The following is a 26,135-nucleotide window of genomic DNA, read 5'->3' on the forward strand; positions in this document are numbered from 1 at the left end:
TGAATTTTTTTCAGGGGGGGTAAAGGGTGGCTATTTTGAAGAAACTCGAATATAAAACATGTTTTCAGTTATTTCACCTTTTTTTTGTTAAGTACATAACTCCACATGTGTTCATTCATAGTTTTGATGTGACAATCTACAACAGGGGTCACCAACGCGGTGCCCGCGGGCACCAGGTAGCCCGTAAGGACCAGATGAGTAGCCCGCTGGCCTGTTCTAAAAATAGCTCAAATAGCAGCACTTACCAGTGAGCTGCCTCTATTTTTTAAATTGTATTTATTTACTAGCAAGCTGGTCTCGCTTTGCCCGACATTTTTAATTCTAAGAGAGACAAAACTCAAATAGAATTTGAAAATCCAAGTAAATATTTTAAAGACTTGGTCTTCACTTGTTTAAATAAATTCATTATTTTTTTTACTTTGCTTCTTATAACTTTCAGAAAGACAATTTTAGAGAAAAAATACAACCTTTAAAATGATTTTAGGATTTTTAAACACATATACCTTTTTACCTTTTAAATTCCTTCCTCTTCTTTCCTGACAATTTAAATCAATGTTCAAGTATTTTTTTATTGTAAAGAATAATAAATACATTTTAATTTAATTCTTCATTTTAGCTTCTGTTTTTTCGACGAAGAATATTTGTGAAATATTTCTTCAAACTTATGATTAAAATTTAAAAAAAATATTCTGGCAAATTAGAAAATCTGTAGAATCAAATTTAAATCATATTTCAAAGTCTTTTGAATTTATTTTAAAATTTTTGTTCTGGAAAATCTAGAAGAAATAATGATTTGTCTTTGTTAGAAATATAGCTTGGTCCAATTTGTTATATATTCTAACAAAGTGTCGATTGGATTTTAACCTATTTAAAACATGTCATCACAATTCTAAAATTAATCTTAATCAGGAAAAATTGCTAATGATGTTCCATAAATTCTTTTTTAAAGTTTTTCTCTTTTTTTCGGTTGAATTTTGAATTTTAAAGAGTCAAAATTGAAGATAAACTGTTTCAAAATTTAATTGTAATTTTTTTTCGTGTTTTCTTCTCTTTTAAACCGTTCAATTAAGTGTAAATATCATTAATTATTAATAATAACATAGAGTTAAAGGTAAATTGAGCAAATTAGCTATTTCTGGCAATTTATTGAAGTGTGTATCAAACTGGTAGCCCTTCGCATTAATCACTACCCAAGAAGTAGCTCTTGCTTTCAAAAAGGTTGGTGACCCCTGCTCTACAATGTAAATAGTCATGACAATAAAGAACAAATTGAATGAGAAGGTGTGTCCTGCCACACCTTGAAAATACGTTTTTTTTTGCTTGAAAACAAATGAAAGTAATATGTATTGTAGCCTCCAGACTAAATCACACCAAGTCCAACACTATTTTTAACTTTTATTGCCAATCATACAACATAGTTTTGATGTGACAATCTCCAATGTAAATAGTCATGAAAATAAAGATTGAAAGAGAACGTGTGTCCTAACTGTTGGCCTGTACTGTATATATATAGTTAATATGTAGTTGCTTCACACGCAGTGGCCCCCCCAAGTCCAAAGGCTTGAACCCCCCTGATAAAACTGCACTGCTTGTTTGTTGTAACAGATTTATTGGACTGTCATTAAAAAGGCACACTTTCTACTTGTAACAACGTTTGATGTAGAAAATGTGGGGAGTGACATCACATAAGAAGGAGGAGCCTGAACACCACGCTCACGGCAATTCTTCTTCTGCATGATAAGATTCTATTGCATATGTTGCTACCATGAAGACAGTGATGCATACGATCACCACGGTGTTGCTACCATGAAGAGAGTGATGCATATGATGGCCACGGTGTTGCTACCATGAAGACAGCGATGCATACGATCACCACGGTGTTGCTACCATGAAGACAGCGATGCATACGATCACCACGGTGTTGCTACCATGAAGACAGAGATGTCATCACAGGGGAATGTTGGCGTGTTTCTTCCAAGGGTTGACCTGCTTCTTGCTGGCCAACACTTCCAGGTCTCGGCAGATCTTCTTGCGAGTCGTCGCCGGCTCGATGATGTCATCCACAAAACCTTAGGAGATGACGCCGTGGCCATATTTAGTAAGTACAAACACCTCGCTTTTATCATTTACAGAACATTTTTTTCCATCATATTTAAAAATATGTTGATTTAAAACGGCTCCACATCAAATGTTAAAGTTGTTTGCTGCGTAAAAATGTTTTAGGATTATTATGGATCATTTGAATAAAAGTGCAAACAGGCGTTATATAGGACTGCCTTTCAATTGTTGAATAGATTAATCACTAATTTATTCACTAATTAACTTTGTCAGAAAAATAAGATGTTTTTAGAATCTTTGATGTTCAAAATAGATTCAAATGCCTTCATTTGTAACTAGAGATGTCCGATAATATTGACAGGAAAATGCTTTAAAATGTAATATCGGAAATTATCGGTATTGGTTTCCAAAAGTACAATTAATGACTTTTTCAAACGCCGCTGTACGGTGCGGCACATACCCAGTAAAACACGGACGTAGGACATACTTGCCAACCCTCCCGATTTTCCCAAGAGACTCCCTCCCGAAAATCTCCCGGGGCAACCATTCTCCCGAATCCCTCCCCCGAGTATTGGGGGCGTGCCTTAAAGGCACCGCCTCTACAACCCGTCGTCACGTCCGCTTTTCCTCCGTACAAACAGCGTGCCTGCCCAGTCACAAACACATTTGGGGAGAATATCTGCACCGTAACACAACAGAACAAATACCCAGAACCCTTTGCAGCACTACTATTCTGGGATGCTACAATATACACCTCCTCCCCACCGCCCAGCATAATAATGTGTTAATTCCACGACTGTATATATCAGTATAAGTTGATATCGGTAATTAAGAGTTGGACAATATCGGCAAAAAAGCCATTATCGGACATCTCTAATGAAAACATTTACACGCCCCTGGAATACCAATATTTATAGTCAAAAAATCACTGAAAAAATGTTTATATAAAGTTTAAACCATCAGGAAATATTCTATTCAAAATTTTAGATAAAGGAAAAAATTGTTATAATTAATCTGTGTCACATCTTGACCTAAAATTGTATTTATTAAGACAGTCTATGACACAGAAGACAGTTTATGACACAGGTGTCAAACTCAATATGTGTCAATAAAGTATTTCATATTTTCTCACTAAATGTCATTGATTTTTTTCATTTTGACAGAAAAAATATGTCCTGCTTGAAATGACATGCTTTTTTAACTTTAATAGTGTCCAATATTGCAACAAATATTACAGTATATTGTCATACTTTCCAAACATTTTTTTGTCTAAATAAAAATAAATACTTAAATATCTGCTTGACTTATGATTTTACAGCAAACTACCCATCAAATTAATAAAAACGACAATACATTTTACGGTGTTCTTGACAGCAGTGGTCCCCAACCTTTTTGGAGCTGCGGACCGGTCAACGCTTGAAAATTGTTGGGGGGGGGGGGGGTGTATTTAAAAAAAAAAAAAATTTCTTTTTTTTTTTACATAAATATATACAATCATGTGTGCTTACGGACTGTATCCCTGCAGGCTGTATTGATATATATTTAGGGATGATACTCGAAACCGGTTTTCCCGGTTGTTCGATAAGAAAAGAACCGAGTCCTCGGACTCGAATCCCTTTTTGAGAACCGGTACCCGTCATCGAGACCACTATAGTAAAGGAAAAGAGTCAATGTCAAAGCATCATAACAAACAGTTATGTTCCAATAGCAGCAGAAGTGCACTTTTTGGAGAGCTGTATTATTTCCAGTTTTGTGCCCAAGGGACTGATTTTATTTAACACTATATTGTTATTTATACACCTATAGTGATCACAGAGACAGGTTGTTTCTGTGTTACCTTATATATTTGTTTTTCTGAAAAATCCCACTTAATATACTTTGGGTAACAACAGTCAATATTTTTATTTTTTATTTTTTTAGGGGGGCAACAGTCAATATTTATTTATTTTTTAGATTAAATTGTTTTCTTATATAATAAAAGTGAGCTTTTGTTAAACCAAATATTGTGTGTTTTTTTCCATATACAACAACCTATCTGGACCCGATAAGAGAATCGATAAGGAATCGGTTCGATAAGAGGATTCGATAATAGGCTCGAACTCGATAATTTCTTATCAAACATCATCCCTATCTATATTGATATAGAATGTATATATTGTGTTTTTTATGTTGATTTCATAAAAATAAAAAAAAAATGTTTTTTTTTTTTTATTCTTGTGCGGCCCGGTGGTTGGGGACCACTGCTTTACAGCAAAATTTTGTTGACTGAGCTACCACATTTTGAGTGTAAAATGTTGTTTTAAACGGTGTATTACTGTAAATGGAAAGACGGTACATTTGTTTTTAAGGTAGAAAAACCAGCAGCTAAGTTGCCAGAATAAAAAAAGAACTTGTACTGTTTTTGCATGAACAACATCATGTTGTAAAAACTGTCCATTTAATAGTCAAATTCTGGCAACTAAACTTCCAGCTTTTTCCGTAAACCCCCCTAAAAAAAAAGTGGTATTGTTTTTCCATTTACTGTAAAATGTTGTGAAAAATAAACACTATTTTACAGCAAAATATTGTAAATGTAAAGTTTTTACTGTAAAATGGACATTCTACTTAAAACTATTGATATAATTCATACATTATTCCCAGTTACAAGCCATGTGACAAAGCAGTCTGACATGACTGGTCGCATGAATTCTGCCTAGCAACAAGTGATGCAGGCGTCTCACCTCTGACTGCGGCGGGGAAAGGGTTAGCAAAAGTGTCCACATATTGTGTCTCCGCCTCCGCCTGGTTGTCCTTCCCTCTGAAGATGATCTGGACTGCTCCCTGGACACATTCAAACATGGAATCAAAGTAGATGTGGAGAATTCATAGACTTATTTTTCAGACTATAAGTGGCAGTTTTTGTCATGCGACTTATACTCAGGAGCGACTTATGTGTGAAATGATGAACACATTAGCGTCAAATATCCAATAATATTATTGATGTCATTGACGTAAGAGACTAGACGTAGAAGATTTCCTGGGATTTAGCGATTAGGAGTGACAGTAAACATGTTCTATATGTTATGTTATGTGAAGTGAAGTGAAGTGAATTACATTTATATAGCGCTTTTTCTCAAGTGACTCAAAGCGCTTTACATAGTGAAACCCAATATCTAAGTTACATTCAAACCAGTGTGGGTGGCACTGGGAGCAGGTGGGTAAAGTGTCTTGCCCAAGGACACAACGGCAGTGACTAGGATGGCGGAAGCGGGGATCGAACCTGGAACCCTCAAGTTGCTGGCACGGCCGCTCTACCAACCGAGCTATACCGTCCCAGTTCTAGTTATTTGAATGCCTCTTACCATAATATGTAGCAGTTGGTTATTTATGCCTCATATAACAACGTGCACTTATTCAGCCTGTTGTTTACTATTCTTTAGACATTTTCAATTGTCTATTCTTGCTGTTTTGACATTATCGTTAGACATTTATAATAAAAAGCTTTTACCTAGTTTTAAGGGCTGTTTACTTATTTGTATTCATAATCTTAATTTTAGCAAGAGTAATTATATTTTGTTTATTCTAGTTAAGAATATTTTTTTTAGAAAATAACTTTAATGTGTTTAAAGATTCTGCAACACCCCAAAAATGCTTAACTTAAGAACTGCTAGTTGCATAATGCTTTTTCAGAATAAAATACTTCTATCTTAAAAGTTCTGATAATTAACAACTGGAAATATGTGATGCTTTACCCTGAAAATCAACTTTTAACTTGAAAATTACCTTTTACCTTAGAAATAATTTTTTACCTTGAAAATCTTTTTTTTCTTCTTGAAAATCAACTTTTACCTTGAAAATTATTTTTTACCTTGAAAATCAACTTTTCCTTGAAAATCATTTTTTTACCTTGAAAATCAACTTTTAACTTGAAAATTACCTTTTACCTTGGAAATAATTTTTTACCTTGAAAATCATTTTTTACCTTGAAAATCAACTTTTACCTTGAAAATTATTTTTTACCTTGAAAATCATTTTTTACCTTGAAAATCAACTTTTCCTCGAAAATCATTTTTTTACCTTGAAAATCAACTTTTAACTTGAAAATTACCTTTTACCTTGGAAATAATTTTTTACCTTGAAAATTATTTTTTACCTTGAAAATCAACTTTTCCTCGAAAATCATTTTTTACCTTGAAAATCAACTTTTAACTTGAAAATTACCTTTTACCTTGGAAATAATTTTTTACCTTGAAAATCATTTTTTTACCTTGAAAATCAACTTTTACCTTGAAAATTATTTTTTACCTTGAAAATCATTTTTTACCTTGAAAATCAACTTTTACCTTGAAAATTATTTTTTACCTTGAAAATCAACTTTTCCTTGAAAATCATTTTTTTACCTTGAAAATCAAACTTTTAACTTGAAAATTACCTTTTACCTTGGAAATACTTTATACTCTGAAAAATACGGTATATGTTTAAGAGTTCTTTCTTTATTCATAGTCATGTTTAAAGCAGCTAGTGTTTTTCCATTTGTACTCTTTCTATTTTTTTTAATCTTATGTCCGCAAGTAAACTGTGTGTTTTATTTACCTTGAAAGCTTGGAATGTAGGAGTTGGAGTACTCCCTTATATCTTATCTGTATTAGAACAATGAGGCTGTATTCCTTTCTGGACATGGTGGAGCTGTTTTTCTATTCAAGAAGTTGTCTCTTTCCGCGTTTGAATGTTAGACCATCCCGAGATGACGATATTGATGTGGGCTGGTCTCCTAAAGCTTTAGTAAAACTTGATAATATTCCTATTCTGTCTTGATGGTCCTTCTTACTCTGCATGTACTGTATGTGTCATCTGAAAGAAGTGGGAGGAAAGGCTGGTGATAGGATGAAAACTAAAAGTTCCTACTTTGGCTCCCATGACGGCGACCTCAGCCGTGGGCCAGGCGTAGTTGATGTCTCCTCTCAGGTGTTTGGAGCTCATCACGTCGTAAGCGCCTCCGTAAGCCTGCAGCACAAAACTATTATTTAGCCATCACGACTAATAGTTACATTTTTATATCAATCCAATTAGAAGCAATATGTCATTAAGTTTAATTAATGATTATGGAATCAGTCTAAACTATTTTATTTGGCCCTGGAAATAATATCAATAAAGTAGTGTGACTTTTATTACTAAATGTATTCTTTCTTTCTATTTTGGGAGAGAATAAAAATAAATGTAATCACAAATGATGTTCACTTAAATATTGTCTAATTATGCAAAAATATGTGTATGATCAAACCATTTTTCACATATAAATAAATACTAATAATAATGATTTCAAAGCAAGTTATCATCAAAGTGTAAAAGTAGCAATAGATTTCATGCTCAAATTGTGAAATTGACTGTGCTTTTTACAGCATTTTTCTCTAAATTAAAAAAAAAAAAAAAAAAGTACTTTTTTTTTTTTTACAGTAATAAACTGTGGTGCTGTTTAGCATTTACAGTAATACACCCAAAAATATACACTTGTTGATTTGTGGTAAAAAACAAAAAAAACAAAGCTCAGGTGCCCAAATTTTGCTGTAAAATTGCATTTTTTTTTATTTACAGTAAAAAAAAAGGAACATTTACAGTAAAAATCTGGCAACTGAGCTGCTTTTTTTTTTTTTTTTTTACCATAAAACCAGCAGTGGTGTTTTTCCATTTACAGTAATATACACTACATTTACAGTAATATACACTACATGTACAGTAATATACACAGCATGTACAGTAATATACACTACATAATATACACTACATGTACAGTAATATACACTACATGTACAGTAATATACACTACATGTACAGTAATATACACTACATGTACAGTAATCTACACTACATAATATACACTACATGTACAGTAATATACACTACATGTACAGTAATATACACTACATTTACAGTAACATACACTACATGTACAGTAATATACACAGCATGTACAGTAATATACACAGCATGGGGCGGTATAGCTCGGTTGGTAGAGCGGCCGTGCCAGCAACTTGAGGGTTGCAGGTTCGATTCCCGCTTCCGCCATCCTAGTCACTGCCGTTGTGTCCTTGGGCAAGACACTTTACCCACCTGCTCCCAGTGCCACCCACACTGGTTTGAATGTAACTTAGATATTGGGTTTCACTATGTAAAGCGCTTTGAGTCACTTGAGAAAAAGCGCTATATAAATGTAATTCACTTCACTTCACTTCACATGTACAGTAATATACACTACATAATATACACTACATGTACAGTAATATACACTACATTTACAGTAATATACACTACATGTACAGTAATATACACTACATTTACAGTGTTATGCACTACATTTACAGTAGTATACACTACATGTACAGTAATATACACTACATGTACAGTAATATACACTGCATGTACAGTAATGTACACGGCATGTACAGTAATGTACACGGCATGTACAGTAATGTACAATACATTTACAGTAATATACACTACATGTACAGTAATATACACTACATGTACAGTAATATACACTACATAATATACACTACATGTACAGTAATGTACACTGCATGTACAGTAATGTACACAACATTTACAGTAATATACACTACATTTACAGTAATATACACTACATGTACAGTAATGTACACTGCATGTACAGTAATATACACTACATGTACAGTAATGTACACTGCATGTACAGTAATATACACAGCATGTACAGTAATATACACTACATAATATACACTACATGTACAGTAATATACACTACATGCACAGTAATATACACTACATTTACAGTAATATACACTACATTTACAGTAGTATACACTGCATGTACAGTAATGTACACTACATTTACAGTAATATACACTACATGTACAGTAATGTACACGTCATGTACAGTAATGTACACTACATTTACAGTAATGTACACTGCATGTACAGTAATGTACACTACATTTACAGTAATATACACTACATGTACAGTAATATACACTACATAATATACACTACATGTACAGTAATGTACACTGCATGTACAGTAATGTACACTACATTTACAGTAATATACACTACATAATATACACTACATGTACAGTAATGTACACTGCATGCACAGTAATATACACTACATGTACTGTAATATACACCACATGTACAGTAATATACACTACATTTACAGTAATATACACCGCATGTACAGTAATATACACCACATGTACAGTAATATACACTACATGTACAGTAATGTACACTACATGTACAGTAATATGCACTACATGTACAGTAATATACACTACATTTACAGTAATATACACTACATGTACAGTAACATACACTACATGTACAGTAACATACACTACATGTACAGTAATATACACTACATGTACAGTAATGTACACTACATTTTGAGGTGAAATTATTGCAATTTACCATATTTTTTTTGACATTTTATTTTTTAACAAATCTACTAGTAAAATGCATAAAAAAAGGTGTAATAATAGTATTCACTGTTAGAATCGGCCCTCTGGGGCCAAACATAACTGCCATGTGGCCCTCAGTGGAAACCACTGTGACACTTCTGCTCTAAACTATTGGAAAAAACAGAGTTGACACAATATTTGTATTCAATTAAAATTGCTGAATAAAATCTAATTAGATTTGAAGTTTAGCAGAGAATATTTTGTAAATAACTATTGTCCAATGCAGTTTGTCTATGAATCATACATCTATAAAGTTTGTATTGTGTATTATAGCTATGTTTAATGCAAATCACCCTCTGCATGTTTGTGCATAAAGTGACGTCATGTTCTGGTGGTCTTGGCGCCCTCTTGTGGGGGAAGAGAGAGTCGACAGTCAATGACTTTTAGTTTCACTTGCAAGTAGTCTTGTCTCCATACCAATATTCTGGTACCGGTACCAAAATGTATTTTGAAACTTTTCTAAATAAAAGGGTACCACACAAAAATGTCATTATTGTAACAAAAAAATGTTAGTGTACATGAAACATATGTTTATTATTGTCATTTAGTCCTTCAATTAAATAGTCAACATACTAGACAACTTGTCTTTTAGTAGTAAGTAAACAAACAAAGACTCCTAATTAGTCTGCAGTAACATATTGTATCATTTATACACCTATTATTTTGTACACATTATGAGGGACAAACTGTAAAAAATTATTATTTGTTCATTTACTGCTTATTTTCTGTTTGAACATGTTCTATCTACACTTCTGTTCAAATGTAATAATCACTTATTCTTCTCTTCTTTGATACTTGACATTAGTTTGGGACGATACCACACATTTAGGTATGGATGTGATACCAAGTAGTTACAGGATCATACATTGGTCATATTCAAAGTCCTCGTGTGTCCAGGGACGTATTTACTGACTTTATAAACATAATATACTTTTTTTTTTAAAGGAAAACAAATTTTGCGACGATAAAAAATATCGATGTAATCATAGTAGTATCGACTAGATACTCTCCTGTGCTTGGTATCATTACAGTGGCTGTCAGGTATAGATGCACCCATGGCATTTGTTTACATTGTGACGGTGGTGAGCTATTGTATCCTCCTACGGTGTGTAGTGAAGCATGTTTAGATATTCCGTGTCCTCCAGTGATAACGCCACATGTAAGAAACTTTATTTGTCGCCATGGAGACGAGGATTAGTGATTCAGAAGTAGCTAAACACTGTGGATGGTGTTTCAGTGTTATAACTTCACCTTTATCTTGACTTTTTACACCAAAATTCTCCCTTTTCTGTCTACACACTGTGTCTGCTTGTAAGTACTCTGTGTGTGTGCGCTGCCCAACATGCTCCTCGGCTAGGTAAAACCCGCAATGTCATGACATGACGTACTATACTAGTACCAGCATAGCAACGTGTATATATTAGAAGAGCTAGTGGAGATGTTTGCGAGTGACATGCAGAATATTCACCTTCCTGGTGATGACGGTGATCTTGGGCACGGTGGCCTCGGCGAAGGCGTACAGCAGCTTGGCGCCGTGCCTGATGATGCCGCCGTACTCCTGGGACGTCCCCGGCAGGAAGCCCGGCACGTCCACGAAGGTGACGATGGGCACGTTGAAGGCGTCGCAGAAGCGGACGAAGCGCGCTCCCTTCACCGAGGAGTTGATGTCCAGACAACCTGGCGGCGGACACGGCGGCGATGTCAATGCGCACGCTTCTGCCGTTGTACCTGGCGTGTCCAGCAGGGGTGCTCACCGGACGCCACTTTGGGCTGGTTGCCCACCACGCCCACGGTGCGTCCGTTCATGCGGGCGAAGCCCACCACCATGTTCTTGGCGTAGTTGGGCATGATCTCGAAGAAGTCCCTCTCGTCCACAATCTGCACGGACAGAAGACAGGAAGTTATCCGGGGTCTTCTTGTCCCACTTCAAGCGCCGTCTCACCGCGTGGATGATGTCCAGCATGTCGTAGGCCTTAGTGGACTCCAGGGGCACGATGGTGTCCAGTGACGGCACCAAGCGCTCGCTGCAAGAAGCAGTCAGAGGACAATCAATCAATCAATCAAAATCCATCTTATCAATTATTGACCACTTGAAGGCTCCAATTATTTCACATCAAATATTCCACATTGAGATATTTTCAGGGTAAAATATTGCATAGTTTGTGTGTTAAGAACACAAACAAATGTTTTCCTGACAAATGGAACATAAAACAAACCAAAAAAAAACCCATTACATTTTTTTATCAACAAATCTGAAATTGTTCAAGAGATTTAAACATACAACTTTTTTTTTTCTTTTTACTTTTAATGACTTAAATTTTTTTTAGATCCCTAAGAATTTGTGGGATTTTTTTAATTTTTATTTTTAAAAAAGGTCATTGCTCAAAAGATAATAATGAATCAATGTTATGAATTATTGACTTATTTAAAGCGCCAACTATTTCACATCAAATATTCCACTTTGAGATAGTTCTGGTGAAAAACATTGCATATTTTGTGTGTTAAGAATACAAAAAAATGTTTTTCTTGACAATTGGAACATAAAACAAACCAAAAAAACTCCATAAATTTTTTTTTATCAACAAATCTGAAATTGTTTAAGAGATTTAAACATACTTTTTTTTTTCTTTTTACTTTTAATGACTTTTACTTTTTTTTTTAGATCCCTAAGAATTTGTGGGATTTTTTATTATTATTTTTTTTTTTAAAAGGTCATTGCTCAAAAGATAATAATGAATCAATGTTATGAATTATTGACCTATTTAAAGCGCCAACTATTTCACATCAAATATTCCACTTTGAGATAGTTTTGGTGAAAAACATTGCATAGTTTGTGTGTTAAGAACACAAAAAAATGTTTTTCCTGACAATTGGAACATAAAACAAACAAAAAAAAAAACATTAAAAAAAAAAATCGATAAATCTGAAATTGTTCTAAAGATTTAAACATACAACTTTTTTTTTCTTTTTACTTTTAATGACTTATTTAAAAAACTTTGGATCCCTCAGTATTTGTGGGATTTTTTTTTTTTTTTTTTTTTTTTAAAAGGTCATTGCTCAAAAAATAATAATGAATTAACGTTATCAATTATTGACCTATTTAAGGCTCCAACTATTTCAAATCAAATATTCCACTTTGAAATAGTTTGGGGTAAAATATTGCATATTTTGTGTGTTAAGAATACAAAAAATTTTCCCCCCTGACAAATGGAACAGAAAACAAACCAAAAAAACCCATTTAAAAAATCAATAATTGACAAATCTGAAATTGATTTAAAGATTTAAGCATACTATTTTTTTTTTTTTACTTTTAATGACTTATTTACATTTTTTTTAATCCCTAAGAATTTGTGGGATTTAAAAAAAAATTTTTTTTATGTGATTGCTCAAAAAACATTGCCTATTTTGTGTGTTAAGAATACAAACATTTTTTTCCCTGACAATTGGAACATAAAACAAACCAAAAAAAAACATTAAAAAAATACAAAAATAATCGATAAATCTGAAATTGTTCTAGAGATTTAAACATACAACTTTTTTTTCTTTTTACTTTTAATGACTTATTTAAAAAACTTTTTGGATCCCTCAATTTGTGGGATTTTTAAATTTTTTATTTTTTTTATTTTTTAAAAAGGTCATTGCTCAAAAAATAATAATGAATTAATGTTATCAATTATTGACCTATTTAAGGCTCCAATTATTTCAAATCAAATATTCCACTTTGAAATAGTTTGTGGTAAAATATTGCATATTTTGTGTGTTAAGAATACAAAAAAAATGTTTTCCTGACAAATGGAACATAAAACAAACCCCCAAAAAAACGTTAAGAAAAATAAATAATAATCGACAAATCGCCAAAAGAGATTTAAGCATAAAACTTTTTTTTGTTTGTTTTAATGACTTATTTTAAACATCTTTTAGATCCCTAAGAATTTGTGGGATATTTTTTTTAAAAAAGGTCATTGCTCAAAAAAATAATGAATTAAAATCAATGTTATGAATTATTGACCTATTTAAGGCTCCAACTATTTCACATCAAATATTCCACTTTGAGATATTTTTGCTGTGAAACATTGCATATTTTGTGTGTTAAGAATACAAAAAAATGTCTTTCCTGACAAATGGAACAGAAAACAAACCAAAAAAAGCCATTAAAAAAATTAATAATTGACAAATCTGAAATTCTTCTAAAGATTTAAGCATACAATTTTATTTTTTTTACTTTTTTTCGATCCCTAAGAATTTGTGGGATTTGTATATTTTATTATTTGATTGTTCAAAAAACATTGCATATTTTGTGTGTTAGGAATACAAAAACAAATTTCCCTGACAAATGGAACATAAAACAAACAAAAAAAAACCATTAAAAAAATTAAAAAATAATCGATAAATCTGAAATTGTTCTAGAGATTTAAACATACAATTTTTTTTTCTTTTTACTTTTAATGACTTATTTAAAAAACTTTTTGGATCCCTCAGAATTTGTGGGATTGTTTTTTTTTTAAAAAGGTCATTGCTCAAAAAATAATAAGGAATTAATGTTATCAATTATTGACCTATTTAAGGCTCCAATTATTTCAAATCAAATATTCCACTTTGAAATAGTTTGTGGTAAAACATTGCATATTTTGTGTGTTAAGAATACAAAAAAATGTTTTCCTGACAAATGGAACAGAAAACAAACCCCCAAAAAACGTTAAGAAAAATAAATAATAATCGACAAATCGCCAAAAGAGATTTAAGCATAAAACTTTTTGTTTGTTTGTTTTAATGACTTATTTTAAACATCTTTTAGATCCCTAAGAATTTGTGGGATTTGTATTTTTTATTATTTGATTGTTCAAAAAACATTGCATATTTTGTGTTAGGAATACAAAAACAAATTTCCCTGACAAATGGAACAAAACAAATAAAAAAATCCCATAAAAATAAAAAAATGATCAACAAATCTGAAATTGTTCGAGATTTAAGCATACAACTTTATTTAATTTTTTTTTTACTTTCAATGACTTATTTTAAAAAAATGTAGATCCCTAAGAATGTGTGGGATTTTTATTTATTATTAATTCATTAAAATCTGTTATGAATTATTGACCTATTTAAGGCTACAACTATTTCACATCAAATATTGCACTTTGAGATATTTTGGGGTAAAATATTGCATACTTTGTGTGTTAAGAATACAAAAAAATGTCTTACCTGACAAATGGAACAGAAAACAAACCAAAAAAAGCCATTAAAAAAATTAACAATTGACAAATCTGAAATTGATCTAAAGATTTAAACATACAATTTTTGGGGGGGACTTTTAATGACTTATTTTTTTTTAAAAATTTAAATCCCTAAGAATTTGTGGGATTTTTATTTTTTTTAATGTGATTGCTCAAAAAACATTGCATATTTTGTGTGTTAGGAATACAAAAAAAAGTGTTCCCTGACAAATGGAACAAAACAAATAAAAAAATCCCATAAAAACAAAAAAATGATCAACAAATCTGAAATTGTTCGAGATTTAAGCATACAACTTTATTTTATTTTTTTTACTTTCAATGACTTATTTTTAAAAATGTTTAGATCCCTAAGAATGTGTGGGATTTTTATTTATTTATTATTAATTAATTATAATCTGTGTTATGAATTATTGACCTATTTAAGGCTCCAACTATTTCACATCAAATATTCCACTTTGAGATATTTTTGCTGTAAAACATTGCATATTTTGTGTGTTAAGAATACAAAAAAATGTCTTTCCTGACAAATGGAACAGAAAACAAACCAAAAAAAGCCATTAAAAAAATTAATAATTGACAAATCTGAAATTCTTCTAAAGATTTAAGCATACAATTTTTTTTTTTTTTTACTTTTTTTCGATCCCTAAGAATTTGTGGGATTTTTATTTTTTATTATTTGATTGTTCAAAAAGCATTGCATATTTTGTGTGTTAGGAATACAAAAACGAATTTCCCTGACAAATGGAACAAAACAAATAAAAAAAATCCCATAAAAATAAAAAAAATGATCAACAAATCTGAAATTGTTTGAGATTTAAGCATACAACTTTTTTTTTTTTTTTTTAACTTTCAATTACTTATTTAAACAAATGTTTAGATCCCTAAGAATGTGTGGGATTTTTATTTATTATTAATTAATTATAATCTGTGTTATGAATTATTGACCTATTTAAGGCTCCAATTATTTCACATCAAATATTCCACTTTGAGATATTTTTGCTGTAAAACATTGCATATTTTGTGTGTTAAGAATACAAAAGAATGTCTTTCCTGACAAATGGAACAGAAAACAGACCAAAAAAAGCCATTAAAAAAATTAATAATTGACAAATCTGAAATTCTTCTAAATATTTAAGCATACAATTTTTTTTTTAACTTTTTTTCGAACCCTAAGAATTTGTGGGATTTTTTTATTTGATTGCTCAAAAAACATTGCATATTTTGTGTTAGGAATACAAAAACAAATTTCCCTGACAAATGGAACAAAACAAATAAAAAAAATCCCATAAAAATAAAAAAATGATCAACAAATCTGAAATTGTTCGAGATTTAAGCATTCAACTTTATTTATTTTTTTTAACTTTCAATGACTTATTTAAAAAAATGTTTAGATCCCTAAGAATGTGTGGGATTTTTATTTATTTATTATTAATTAATTATAATCTGTGTTATGAATTATTGACCTATTTAAGGCTCCAATTATTTCACATCAAATATTCCACTTTGAGATATTTTTGCTGTAAAACATTGCATATTTTGTGTGTTAAGAATACAAAAATATGTCTTTCCTGACAAATGGAACAGAAAAACCAAAAAAAGCCATTAAAAAAATTAATAATTGACAAATCTGAAATTCTTCTAAAGATTTAAGCATACAATTTTTATTTTTTTTTACTTTTTTTCGATCCCTAAGAATTTGTGGGATTTTTTTATTTGATTGCTCAAAAAACATTGCATATTTTGTGTGTTAGGAATACAAAAACCAATTTCCCTGACAAATGGAACAAAACAAATAAAAAAAATGATCAACAAATCTGAAATTGTTTGAGATTTAAGCATTCAACTTTTTTTTTTTTTTTTTAACTTTCAATGACTTATTTAAAAAAATGTTTAGATCCCTAAGAATGTGTGGGATTTTTATTTATTTATTATTAATTAATTATAATCTGGGTTATGAATTATTGACCTATTTAAGGCTCCAATTATTTCACATCAAATATTCCACTTTGAGATATTTTTGCTGTAAAACATTGCATATTTTGTGTGTTAAGAATACAAAAATATGTCTTTCCTGACGAATGGAACAGAAAAACCAAAAAAAGCCATTAAAAAAATTAATAATTGACAAATCTGAAATTCTTCTAAAGATTTAAGCATACCATTTTTTTTAAAACTTTTTTTCGATCCCTAAGAATTTGTGGGATTTTTATTTTTTATTAGTTTTTATTTGATTGCTCAAAAACATTGCATATTTTGTGTGTTAGGAAGACAAAAACAAATTTCCCTGACAAATGGAACATAAAACAAATTTAAAAAATCCCTTAAAAATAAAAAATGTTCAACAAATCTGAAATTGTTCTCGAGATTTAAGCATTAAAAGTAAAACAAATGGTATAATAATAATAATGGATTAGATTTATATAGCGCTTTTCTAGACACTCAAAGTGCCGCCCACATTCTTTATTTTCATATACATTCTGCTCCCAGTGCCACCCACGCTGGTTTAAATGTAACTTAGATATTGGGGTTTCACTGTGTAAAAGCGCTTTGAGTCACTAGAGAAAAGCGCTATATAAATGCGATTCACTTCACTTCTTCCCTCAGGCCGTAAGACTCTTGAACGCATCATAATAACCCCCCCAAAACGGATGAACTGGCTGGAATATAAAGACAATACAACATACATCCATAAACGAGGATGCATATAGTGCAATATATTTATCTGTACAGTCATCTATTTATTTATATCTGCACCTTATTGCTCTTTTATCCTGCACTACAACCAGCTAATGCAACAAAATGTCGTTCTTATATGTACTGTAAAGTTCACATTTGAATGGCAATAAAAGAAGCCTAAGTCTATTATTGTGAGGTTTTGTATTAGTGTTCCTAAAGATAATTGGGCAGGTCTGCTATAAGCGCTGCTTTGAGCATCAACAACAATTAGGCGTGTCCCCCCCCAGGTGGTCTACCTGGAGTCGTGACACTCTCTGACGGGCGCAGGGTCCTGGTTGCTGAGCGGCAGGAAGTTGAAGAACTCCCGCAGCTGCAGCAGAGCCTCCACGTCGTTCTCGAAGGCCCGGTGCGCCACACCCGACACGGTGGTGTGCGTCTTGGCTCCGCCCAGCTCCTCCTGCGTGACGTCCTCGTTGGTGACGGACTTGACCACGTCCGGGCCCGTGATGAACAGGTACGACGTGTCCTGCGGGACCGTTAGCGACACGTACGTTAGCGCTGTTAGCGTCAGCGGCATTCCGCCGGGGTGTTGCTCGCACCTTCACCATGAAGGTAAAGTCGGTGAGGGCGGGCGAGTACACGGCGCCGCCCGCACACGGCCCCATGATGAGGGAGATCTGAGGGACCACGCCGGACGCCATCACGTTCCTCTGAGGGGGGGAGGACATCACAAAGTGTGGACAACCACAACGTACTTCCACTGACATTTTGATGAAAGTGCTTCACTTAAAATAGTCAATCAGGACATTTAGTTACTCAACTGCAGAGACAACCAGGCATGTGTTCAGGGTCATATTTGTGGAGTGGCTTGGATTGTTACTAAGGCTGTCAAAAAGGAGGTAACTCATGAGATGAATCACAAAAACATCACCTTTAGTCGTGCATAGTTGCAGATGAATCACGCATTTTATTTAGATTTGTTTACATGAATTTATTTTAAGATCCTTTAACTTAACCGGTTATTACCTTGTTGATATCAGCTCAATGATCCAGTAAATAATATTTCAGCTCATTTAATTTCCTTTACCTTTACCTTCTGGGTATTTAATTTATATTTGCATGTCTCACGACACATTATCTGTATATAATATTGGCTGCATTTCTGATAACTGTTTGTGCACCATGTTGTTCCAGACCACAGCAAACATTACCATGTTGTTCCAGACCACAGCAAACATTACCACGTTGTTCGTTGCAGACCACAGCAAACATTACCATTTTGTTCCAGACCACAGCAGACATTACCATTTTGTTCCAGACCACAGCAAACGTTACCATTTTGTTCCAGACCACAGCAAACGTTACCATGTTGTTCCAGACCACAGCAAACATTACCATGTTGTTCCAGACCACAGCAAACGTTACCATGTTGTTCCAGACCGCAGCAAACATTACCATTTTGTTCCAGACCACAGCAAACGTTACCATGTCGTTCCAGACCACAGCAAACGTTACCATGTTGTTCCAGACCACAGCAAACGTTACCATGTTGTTCCAGACCACAGCAAACGTTGCCATGGTGTTCCAGACCACAGCAAATATTACCATTTTGTTCCAGACCACAGCAAACGTTACCATGTTGTTCCAGACCACAGCAAGCGTTACCATGTTGTTCCAGACCACAGCAAACATTACCATTTTGTTCCAGACCACAGCAAACATTGCCATGGTGTTCTAGACCACAGCAAACATTGCCATGTTGTTCCAGACCACAGCAAACATTACCATGTTGTTCCAGACCACAACAAACATTACCATGTTGTTCCAGACCACAACAAACATTACCATGTTGTTCCAGACCACAGCAAAGGTTACCATTTTGTTCCAGACCACAGCAAACATTGCCATGGTGTTCCAGACCACAGCAAACATTGCCATTTTGTTCCAGACCACAGCAAACGTTACCATGTTGTTCCAGACCACAGCAAACGTTACCATGTTGTTCCAGACCACAGCAAAGTTTACCATGTTGTTCCAGACCACAGCAAAGTTTACCCAGCTAGCAAAGATTGTATTAAATTCTTTAACTTGGACACACACATAATCCAAAGAGGTTCATTAGGTCTTCATAAAATGATGCAATGTGTTACTCCTATAGCCAGACCTGTGTGTTACCTGTGTGTTACTCCTATAGCCAGACCTGTGTGTTACCTGTGTGTTACTCCTATAGCCAGACCTGTGTGTTACCTGTGTGTTACTCCTATAGCCAGACCTGTGTGTTACCTGTGTGTTACTCCTATAGCCAGACCTGTGTGTTTACTTACGTACCTGACGGTTTCGGCTTATAATTTATATTGATTTACAGTATTTATGAAAGAGAGGTTAACAAGTTAAATGTGTTTAATGATAATGCAAGCATGTTTCTTTCATAAAGACTAGAATATAAGTTGATGACTTGCATTGATTGGAATCAGACAGTAGTAGGGGTGTAACGGTACGTGTATTTGTATTGAACCGTTTCGGTACGGGGGTTTCGGTTCGGTTCGGAGGTGTACCGAACGAGTTTCCACACGGACATATTAAGTAGCGTAACGCACGTTGTGTAAACAATGCACACCGAGGCACAACACACGGCATGCTAGCAGCTAACGGGCTAGGATAGACTGACCATACATACCTCTTTTCACCGGACATGTCCTCTTTTGCGGAGCTGTCAGGGCGGAGTTTCTTAAATGCTTCAAATGTCCGGCATTTTGAGTTAGGGTTGCGTGTATTTTCAATGTACGTTCAGGGTTAAGAAGGGGTTAAAAACAAAACAAACAGCAGCATTGGTGAGGGAGGGGCAGAGACCGAGAGAGAGAGAGAGAGAGTTATGATAAACGCGCATCTGCTTTTTATCCATAGATTTATCACATTTAATTTGTTATCTATAGCAGGGGTGTCAAAAGTGTGCCCCGGAGGCCATTTGCGGCCCACAGCTAATGTTTTAAAGACACACGGCACATTCTAAAAATACTATTGAAATAAACAAAAACATAACAAAAGTGAAATAAAAAAGCTTAAAGGTGAAATGTAATTTAGAAAAAGTTGCAATGTTGACTAATAAAACAAAGCTATTTTTCTTTCTTTCAAACTGTCATTGCTCAAAACATAATATTGAATCAAAATCCATGTTATTATGAATGATGAAGTGAAGTGAAGTGAATTATATTTATATAGCGCTTTTCTCTAGTGACTCAAAGCGCTTTACATAGTGAAAACCCAATATCTAAGTTACATTTAAACCAGTGTGGGTGGCACTGAGAGCAGGTGGGTAAAGTGTCTTGCCCAAGGACACAACGGCAGTGACTAGGATGGCGGAAGCGGGAATCGAACCTGCAACCCTCAGGTTGATGGCACGGCCACTCTACCAACCGAGCTATACCGCCCCCCGATGATTGACCTATCCAAGGTTCCCATTACTTCACATCAAATATTACACTAAGAAAAATATTTTTGGTGGAAGATTTTGCAAATTTGGTAAATAAATAACACAAAAATTTATATTGTGTTGTTTTCTTACTGTACCGAAAATGAACCGAACCGTGACCTCTAAACCGAGGTACGTACCGAACCGACATTTTTGTGTACCGTTACACCCCTAGACAGTAGTGATGACAACGTCCACATTTTCAAATGGAGGAGAAAAAAAAGCCTTCCTTTCTGTCCAATACCACATGAAAGTGCTTTTTGCCATCTTATTTGTCCACCTTCCATACTCCTTTTTATGCACTTTACAAGAAATACATTGGCGGCAAACTCCTTAGCTTGCTAGCTTTCTGAGACTCTTATTTTGTTAGCGCAGGCAGGATGAAGGAGCGCTTTTATTGTGAAGACAGGAACTGTGCTGAGTTTTGACGGCAGGTACGGCGCAAGAGTCTGTTAAAATAAAAAATGTTTCTGGCCTTCCTGTCGGTCGTTTTTTCTTAATAATGATCTGGCAGCAGATCATCACACAAGACCCTCGGGTGCCGTGAATGTCAATCAAGTGACCAATGTCACGTCTTGGTGAAGATTGATGATCCATCATTTTTAGCTCTATGTTTTCAATGCCTGGCTGGTGATGGACTGACACACCCTCCACCATCCACCATCCACTGACACACCCTCCACCATCCACTGACACACCCTCCACCATCCACCTAATGGCCACCCCTGCTCTAAAGTGACAAACTGTCCCTGCTTCAGCCTTGTTACAGCACCCCGGTGTAGTGTTCCCCCTTACCAGGAAGATGTCGGCGTACCCCGCCAGAGACTCCACCCCCTCTTGGATGCGAGCGCCTCCTGAGTCGTTAAGGCCGATGACGGGGGCCCCGACCATCATGGCCTGGTCCATGATCTGCCAGCAAGAAGCAGCATCAATGGCGGTCACGGGCGTGCACGGATTGTGTCTACCTTGCAGATCTTCTGTGCGTGAGCTCCTGACAAGCTGCCGCCGAACACCGTGAAGTCCTGCCGGGAAACCAGCGCCACGTTAAGAAAGTCGCCACCGAGCGCCCACGTTTTTTTTTTGTTTGTTTTTTTTACCTGACTGAAGACGTAAACCAGGCGGCCGTTGATCCGTCCCCGCCCCGTCACCACGCTGTCACCTGGGAACTGGCGAGCCAAGACAGGAAGTGACATCTCACGCCGAACAGGAAGGGGAAGGTGGAAGGCGGCTGACCTTGTTCTTGTCCTGCTCCATGCCGAAGTCGGAGCAGCGGTGCTCCACAAACATGTCCGACTCCACGAAGGACTCGGGGTCCAGCAGGAGGGCCACGCGCTCTCTGGCCGTCAGCTTGCCCTGCGCCACATCAAACTTTATTACCTTTTTTCTTGGACGCCTAACACGCACCACAAATACCCATATTTCACTAGCACACCAAAATTTGAATATTTTTGGGGGTCCCGAAAATGACATTTCAAAATTGGCTCCTTTGACATAAAAAATAAATAAATTTCAGTTTCAAAGTCTTCACAATAATGGCGGGACGCTATGACAGTATCAAACAAAAACTTGGTGTGTAGTAGGATTGTACGGTATACCGGTACTAGTATAGTATCGCGGTACTAATGAATCAAAAACGGTACTTTTTTTTTTAGGGTTTACGAGCAGAGGAGCATGTTGGGCAGCGCACACACACAGAGTACCTACAAGCAGACACAGTGTGTAGACAGAAAAGAGAGAATGGACGCAGTTTAGTGTAAAAAGTAAAGATAAAGGTGAAGTTATAACACTGAAACACCATCCAGCAGTGTTTTAGCTACTTCTAAATCACTAATCCTCACCTAAATGGTGACAAATATAGCAAGTTTCTTACAAGTACCATTATCACTGGAGGACGCGGAATATCTAAACATGCTTCACTACACACCGTAGGAGGATACAATAGCTCACCGGCGTCACAATGTAAACAAATGCCGTGGGTGGATCTACACCTGACATCCACTGTAATGATACCAAGTACAATAGAACATCTAGTCGATACTAATATCACTGATTCCTACACATTCGTTTATTTGTGGCGGCCCGCCACGAAAGAATTACGTCTGCCACAAATAAAAAAATTAAAATAAAACTTTTTTTTTTTGTACTGTCCAGCTTCTCAGGCAAATCATATAGTTGATGTAGATGCCCGTATCGGCTGTTCAGATTTACTTTACAAAATAGAAGTGTAGGATACTTCTCTTGTTGCCTTATTTGTATTTGACCACTACTGTTTTCTGTTTATTTGTTACTGACTGTGGCAGGACACCTCTGCCTCTGTTTCACTTTATGTTGCTGGTAAATAATATGCTTGTAGTAGTAGGCTAAAATTAAATTATTTAGTATGCACTAATTAAAGGGGCAGAGCTTTAAGAGACATTTTAGCTTTTATATTTTATAAGATATATTTTTTGTAAGAACCGCAATTAATAAATATATTTCAGTGAATAACTTATTGTTCAAATCTGTATATAAATATGTACATAAAGTGTTGTAATTATATTGTAAAATGGATGGATGGACGTTTAAAACAAAACTGTTATTATTAATTAGTAAGTATACATTTTTTGAGCCTTTTTAGAGAAAATCATATTGTAGTAAATTATGCAAAATACTCGATGATGTCATGGTGACCACGCCCATATCCACGCCCCCACCGCCACAGGTATCTTGGCAGTTTATGGGAAACACTGAATATGATTACATCGATATTTCTTATCGTCACAAAATCTTTTCCCCTTTTTTTTTAATTTCATGTTATGCAGTGTTGGCGCTAGGAATTTTCAAAACGGGGTCCCATTTTCTGCTGGTGGTGTGCCTCCGGATTTTTTTAATGAAAAAAATGTGCCTTGCCTCAAAAAAAAAAAGGTTGAAAAACACTGACTTAGATATTGGGTTTCACTATGTAAAGTGCTTTGAGTCACTAGAGAAAAGCGCTATATAAATATAATTCACTTCACATTTGTTTTCAAAACGCTTACAAAAAAGTGGGACAGACATTTTTATGACCTGATGGGGTCCCTGGGACCCCATTTTGAAGATTCCTAGTGCTGACCTTATATGGCACCTTTAAGTTTGTTAATTCACCTGAAATATTTGTCACGTGTGTACTTCATATTCAACAAATTAACATTCAAAATCACTCAATGTTGATTATTTTTTAAGTAAGAGGTATTGGTTACCTTGACTTGAAGGTTAGGGATGGCTATGCAAAACGAAAGTAAAACAGAACTGGCTACAAAGTAAACAGAAACAGAATGCTGGACGACAGCAAAAACTTACAACGTCCACATGTTGTTTATTCACCTAAACTATTCGTCACGCGTGTACTTCAGACTCAACAAATTAACATTCAAAATCACTCAGTGTTGATTATTTTCAAGTAAGAAAAGGGACAAGCGGTAGAAAAATGGATGGAAGGTATTGGTTACCTTGACTTGATATCCCATCGATACCACAACGTGCAGTATCGGACACCCCTCCTGACGAGTTTGTATGCTAGCAAGCCAACAATAAAGCTAGTTTTTGTTATTTCATTGTTTCAATGACGGCCGTAAAAAAGCGTTACAATAATAATAATAATAATAATAATAATAATAATAATGATAATAATAATTGCGTGTCGGACAATTGAGGACGTAAATGAAAGTTAGCCCAACTTCACCCGCTTGTGTTGCGCGTCGATCCTCGTCTGACCTCCGCCGATAAGCGCCGCCTGCCGCTTCTTCTCGATCCTCTCCTTGACGGACAGCTGGCTGACGCAGTAGCCGCGGCCGCGCGGTAGGCTGCCATGTTTGACTTGGACCAAACTCCGGAAGGACAGACGCAAGCCGCTGAATAAGCCACGGCCGCCTTTAGCTACACTGTAAGCCGCCATCATGGCCGACTCCTAAATACGTCATTTCGCGGCACACAGGAAGAGGAGGGGATTTCAGCCAATAGCCAACGAGGAGGGGATTTCTTCTAACCAATTAGCTTGAGGAAATGAACTGAAAAAGGTGGGGCTTGTACATGTTTGTCTGACTCTCAGGCATAGACATGTTCGAAGGGTACGCAGCATCGACCGCTACTGCCTACTGGCGCTGACGAGACGCAGGGCCGCCATCTTGGAGTGGTGATCCGCTCCACTCAGTGCAATTCATTTGGCAGCAGCATTGAACTGTCAGCGCATTTAATTCATCTTACCTCACTGAATACCACTGATTTTCTTTCTTTAGTTTATTTCTTTCGTTTATTTCGAACATGAACACACTTACAATATAATACCTCACACAATTTCATATCATTTCACTTTACATCATGTCCGAAAATGAGTAGGAAGAAGCAAAGCTTATTTAATCCTACCCCTTTCCCACTTCAGAGCGTTTACAAATATATATAATCATTTACTGACCTTTTTATATAATAAAATAACATCTGTGAATTAGTATACACAACAGTTTTGTAATATGTAATGAATTAATTCAGTTATTATTAACATACTGAAATGAAGAATATCTTATTTTCAATAAGGTTGAAAGTATTTCTCATAATTTTTCTTCTTTGTACTTTGTAAGCACTATTATTTTGAACAACCTCTTAAACTGGATCATATCAGTACAATGTTTAACTTCTTTACTTAATCCATTCCATCATTTAATTCCACATACTGATATGCTAAAGGTTCTAAGTGTTGTACGTGCATGTTGTACGTGCATTTTCACACGCTTTTTTGTCATACGTGTAGCTATGATAAAGGACACATGTTTTATTATTCATAGTTGGCTTAACAGTAATAGAATATTCTTATATGCTATAAGTGACCAGACGTCCGAGATCAAAACTGGGAATATAATCCCAGAGAAGGGAGAAAAAAACGCTCAGCTATTTTTTTAAATTGAAGAAACAATATGATTAGGTTATAAATACATGCTACATAAACAATGTATGAATACTTTAGATATCTATATATCTTATAGACTGTTGCTGCAGCAGCAGAGAGTTTATTCTGTCTTGACACTTTGTATTGATATTTTTTATTACATTCTTCCCTTAAATGATCATGTTTACATCCATCCATCCATTTTCTACCGCTTGTCCATTCTGGGGTCGCGGGGGTGCTGGAGCCTATCTCAGCTGCATTACAGTGATTGTTTTATATGTATTTTTGATGTAGGGGTCATCCTAACATAATATTGTGAAAGTCCAGTCCAT

At 34.9% G+C, this 26,135-nt stretch overlaps 1 protein-coding gene across 2 annotated transcripts; it reads right to left on the minus strand.

Moving 5' to 3' along the window:
* Positions 1–1,502: 1,502 nt before the first annotated feature.
* pccb (propionyl-CoA carboxylase subunit beta) lies at positions 1,503–24,864 on the minus strand. Of its 2 annotated transcripts, XM_062040805.1 has the most exons (13): positions 24,607–24,863; positions 22,140–22,259; positions 22,004–22,072; positions 21,872–21,928; positions 21,702–21,815; positions 18,037–18,147; positions 17,734–17,963; positions 11,473–11,554; positions 11,285–11,408; positions 10,999–11,207; positions 6,943–7,041; positions 4,779–4,878; positions 1,505–2,069 (listed from the first exon to the last, which is right to left on the minus strand). In XM_062040805.1, the coding sequence occupies exons 1-13, from the start codon at positions 24,820–24,822 to the stop codon at positions 1,948–1,950; spliced, it is 1,653 nt and encodes a 550-aa protein (XP_061896789.1). In that variant the 5' UTR covers positions 24,823–24,863; the 3' UTR covers positions 1,505–1,947. The 2 variants fall into 2 exon arrangements, with proteins under 2 accessions (XP_061896787.1, XP_061896789.1); XM_062040803.1 differs by having other exon boundaries at positions 1,503–2,069; positions 21,872–22,072; positions 24,607–24,864.
* Positions 24,865–26,135: the final 1,271 nt, after the last annotated feature.

The sequence above is a fragment of the Entelurus aequoreus genome, linkage group LG03 (genome assembly GCF_033978785.1).
Source record: "Entelurus aequoreus isolate RoL-2023_Sb linkage group LG03, RoL_Eaeq_v1.1, whole genome shotgun sequence".
NCBI lineage: Eukaryota > Metazoa > Chordata > Actinopteri > Syngnathiformes > Syngnathidae > Entelurus > Entelurus aequoreus.

What these genes read in the sequence shown, in the direction of transcription:
- pccb (XM_062040803.1), bottom strand. Translation starts at nt 24,822, where the DNA reads ATGATGGCGGCTTACAGTGTAGCTAAAGGCGGCCGTGGCTTATTCAGC. An exon ending in TCGCCGTCATGGGAGCCAAA is followed by an intron (nt 4,879 to 6,942) that starts GTAGGAACTTTT and finishes GAATGTGTCCAG; the next exon opens with GGAGCAGTCCAGATCATCTT. An exon ending in TTTCCCCGCCGCAGTCAGAG is followed by an intron (nt 2,070 to 4,778) that starts GTGAGACGCCTG and finishes TCATCTCCTAAG; the next exon opens with GTTTTGTGGATGACATCATC.